The sequence below is a fragment of the Fukomys damarensis genome, unplaced genomic scaffold (genome assembly GCF_012274545.1).
Source record: "Fukomys damarensis isolate Sample0158 unplaced genomic scaffold, DMR_v1.0_HiC HiC_scaffold_17, whole genome shotgun sequence".
Lineage (NCBI taxonomy): Eukaryota > Metazoa > Chordata > Mammalia > Rodentia > Bathyergidae > Fukomys > Fukomys damarensis.
Genome location: NW_022900929.1, coordinates 70,343,118 through 70,346,492, shown reverse-complemented (window position 1 = coordinate 70,346,492; position 3,375 = coordinate 70,343,118). Strand labels below are relative to the sequence as shown.

General features: G+C 36.7%; 1 protein-coding gene across 1 annotated transcript in view; it reads left to right on the top strand.

The window, feature by feature from the left end:
* Sos2 (SOS Ras/Rho guanine nucleotide exchange factor 2) overlaps positions 1-3,375 on the top strand; it is an 82,800-nt gene that overhangs the window by 70,577 nt on the left and 8,848 nt on the right. Inside the window, exon 17 of the mRNA XM_010632709.3 lies at positions 135-252. Within this exon, the coding sequence (XP_010631011.1) occupies positions 135-252 (118 nt within the window). The remainder of the gene's footprint in view (positions 1-134; positions 253-3,375) is intronic.

Genomic DNA, 3,375 nt, shown 5'->3' with positions numbered 1-3,375 from the left:
GGTTTAGTCAAGTACTCAAGGGAATACCACTTTATTAAAGTCTTTTTGCAAAATTTTATACATTCTAAAGTTCTACATCCATAAGTATGATTGGATTATAAACAAGAATTATACTCAATATATATGTTTTAAAGGCATTACAGGAAAGAAAACGGAAAATTTTGGATGAAGCTGTGGAATTAAGTCAAGATCACTTTAAAAAATACCTAGTAAAACTAAAGTCAATCAATCCACCTTGTGTGCCTTTTTTTGGTAAGTTACTAAAGATACTATATTTTGAGGGTAAATAAGAGGCCAGTCTTTAGAGGCAGGTTGTCCTTATTTTGTAGTTTACCTATTTTTATTACTACTTGTAATATTAATGACATGTTCTATATTATCTATAAAATGAAGATTATAATAATTACCTCAAGAGTTGTAAGAATTAAAAATATCTGTAGTGAAGCCGGGCATGGTGGTGCACGCCTGTAATCCCAGCACTCGGGAGGCTGAGACAGGAGGATCGCTGAGAGTTCAAGACCAGCCTGGGCTACACAGTGAGTTCCAGGTCAGTCTCAACTACATAGTGAGACCCTGTGTCAAAAAACCAAAAATCAATCAGTCAGTCAGTCAATCAGTCTGTATTACTTAATGCAAAATCTTGCATAGAGTAAGCACTCGTAAAGTTGTAACTGTTACTGTTCTATCTGTGTCATATCTACAGTTTATTTTCTCTTTAATTTACTAAAGGCTTTTAAGTTATTTTTAAACTCACATTTGAAATATTGTTATGTAATTGTATTAGAATTTTATAAAGGGAACTATTCTTAAATACAGTCATGCAATGCTTAATGATAGATGTACACTCTGAGAAATGCATCATTGTGTGATTTTGTTGCGCAGACATGGTAAGAGTATACTATAGCTGGGCGTGATAGCTTGCCCCTATAATCTCAGCACTCTGGAGACTGAGGCAGGAGGAACACTAGCTCAAGCCTTAGCAACTTTACCAACTTAGTGAGGCCCTGTCTCATAATTTAAGAAGGGCTGGGATGTGGCTCAGCTTGAAGACTCTGAGTTTAATCCCTATTACCTTCCCCCACAAAAAGGTACACTCATGCAAATCTAAGTGGCATAGATCACTCACTCACTGTAGCTGCTGTGTTGTGTTATGTTATGTTGTGTTGAGATGGGGTCTCACTGTGTTGCCCAGGCTAGTCTTAAACTCCTGGACTTGAGTGATCCTCTTGGCTCAGCCTTCAGAGTAGCTGCACTATGACATTGCTCCTGGCTTTCAGTGTCGCCTCCAGATGCATTCAACAGATGGTAAAAGGGTTTGAGCCTGCTCCCGGCTTAACACAACATACATTTTTACAATAAACTTTTTCTTTGTATGGAGAAAAGTATGCTCTAAAATAATAACTATAATGAATGTCTTAGTTGCTTTTCTTATTGCTGAGACAAAATACCAGACCCCCCACCAGGGAGGAAAGGTTTATTTAGTTCAGTTTGTAGAGATTTCAGTTCGTAATTGGCTGGATCCAAGGCAAGGTTATATAGCACAGCGGCATCGCAAAGAAGAAACAGCTCTTGAGAGACAGGACAACAAAGCAGCAAGCAACAAGAAAGAAGAGACAACACCTGCCCTCTTTCTGTCGCTTATATTCTATCCAGGCTACCTATCCTTAGGGCAAGTCACCCTCACACCCAGAGTGGGGCAGCCTTATCCTAGTATCACACCATGAATCAATCCCAGCATCACACATTCTATATCCAGCCACCTCTGAAAAGCCCCACCTATGTCTGCACAAGTCTTTGAGGGGATATCTAAACACAAACCCAAAACAATGAAGTAAATGCATGAACCAGTAACATAGTCATTTATTACTGTTTCAGTTGTTATGCACTGTTCATTATTGTTAGTTCTGTATTTTTATCCAACTGGCAGCACAGGTTTGATTACTTCGGTATCATCACAAACACATAAATGTGTTACTCTGACCTTACAACAGCTATGACATCATTAGGCAAGAAGAAATTTTTTTAGTTCAATGATAATTTTTGTGGGAACACTGTCATATATGTGACCTTTTGTATGTGTTATACTTTTTTTTTTTTTCTTCAGTACTAGGGATATAGGGAATGAACCCAGAGAGAGCTAGGCTATATCCTCAGCCCTTTTATTTTCCTTACACTAAAGAGTCTTGCTAAATTAAATTGCCCATGCTGGCCTTGAATTTGTAAGTATCTATTTATGAGTATCTAGGCTTATGGGCCTGCACCATTAGGTCAGTGTGCTATAAATTTTCTGTGATGGTCAGCAGCAGTAAGTTGGTTTACACTAGCAGGAGCATGCAGGCTAGACTTATATATTGTGTACAGTGTTACAGTAGCTGCAACAGTTTCTTATCTCCATTCTAATCTTATGTGGGGTGTTTTGATGTTGGGAATTGAATCTAGGACCTTACGTATATGGTAAAAGCACATGCTCTACTGCTGAGATACACTCCTAGGCCTTCCATTTTAATCTTATGGTAGCACCAATATATATGTGACCCATTGTGTATCCAAACATCATTATGTGGCACATGACTGTACTATTGAAATTGAATGGTGTATTTAAAGTATATAATAAAAGGGAGCTCTGAATCTGAGCAGGACATTTTTAACTATCAAAGACTTAACACAAGGCAAGGATCTTCTCACTTAGAGAAAAAGTAATAAGAATATAAATAAATAAAGCAAGTGTAACAAAGTTCTGAATGTAGAAATTGCACTTGAGTTTGGAAATACCAAATTAAATATCTACTTCCCCTTTTCCTGTCTAGGATCAAGGAGGGAGAAAGTTATTGAGAGTCAGGAGAAATTGGGTAATTCTTGAGATGATTTTACCTAGCAATGGGGAGGACAGCCACTCAGGCTTTTTTTCCTTTTATATTTATGAAAAACTGTACAATTATAGATGGGCTGAGAAAAAAACAAAACTTTTCAGCTTTGGCACTGTTGGTATTTAGACCAAATAATTTTTTGTTGTGTCTGAACTATGCATTATAGAATGTTTAGTAGCCTTCAGGCCTCCTGTATTCACTGGCTACTGGTGCTACCCTTTTGTTCTGATAACAGGAAATGTCCCCAGACATTCCCAGATAGCTGCAGTGATATAAAACTGCCACCAGTTCAGAGCCACCATTTAATTGAATCAGTAGTAATGCACAATAAAAGGGATTAAATACTTTTTTATTGCCCAAGGTGAGAAATAATTATTTTTTATCTAAATTATGGGTTCTGAGAAAGCAATTAGTTGTATACTCACTAAAATTGCTTAAAGTTAATTTATTAATAATCAGTTAAAGATCATTGTCATTAAATTTTTTTTTTTTTTTTTTTTTTTTTTTT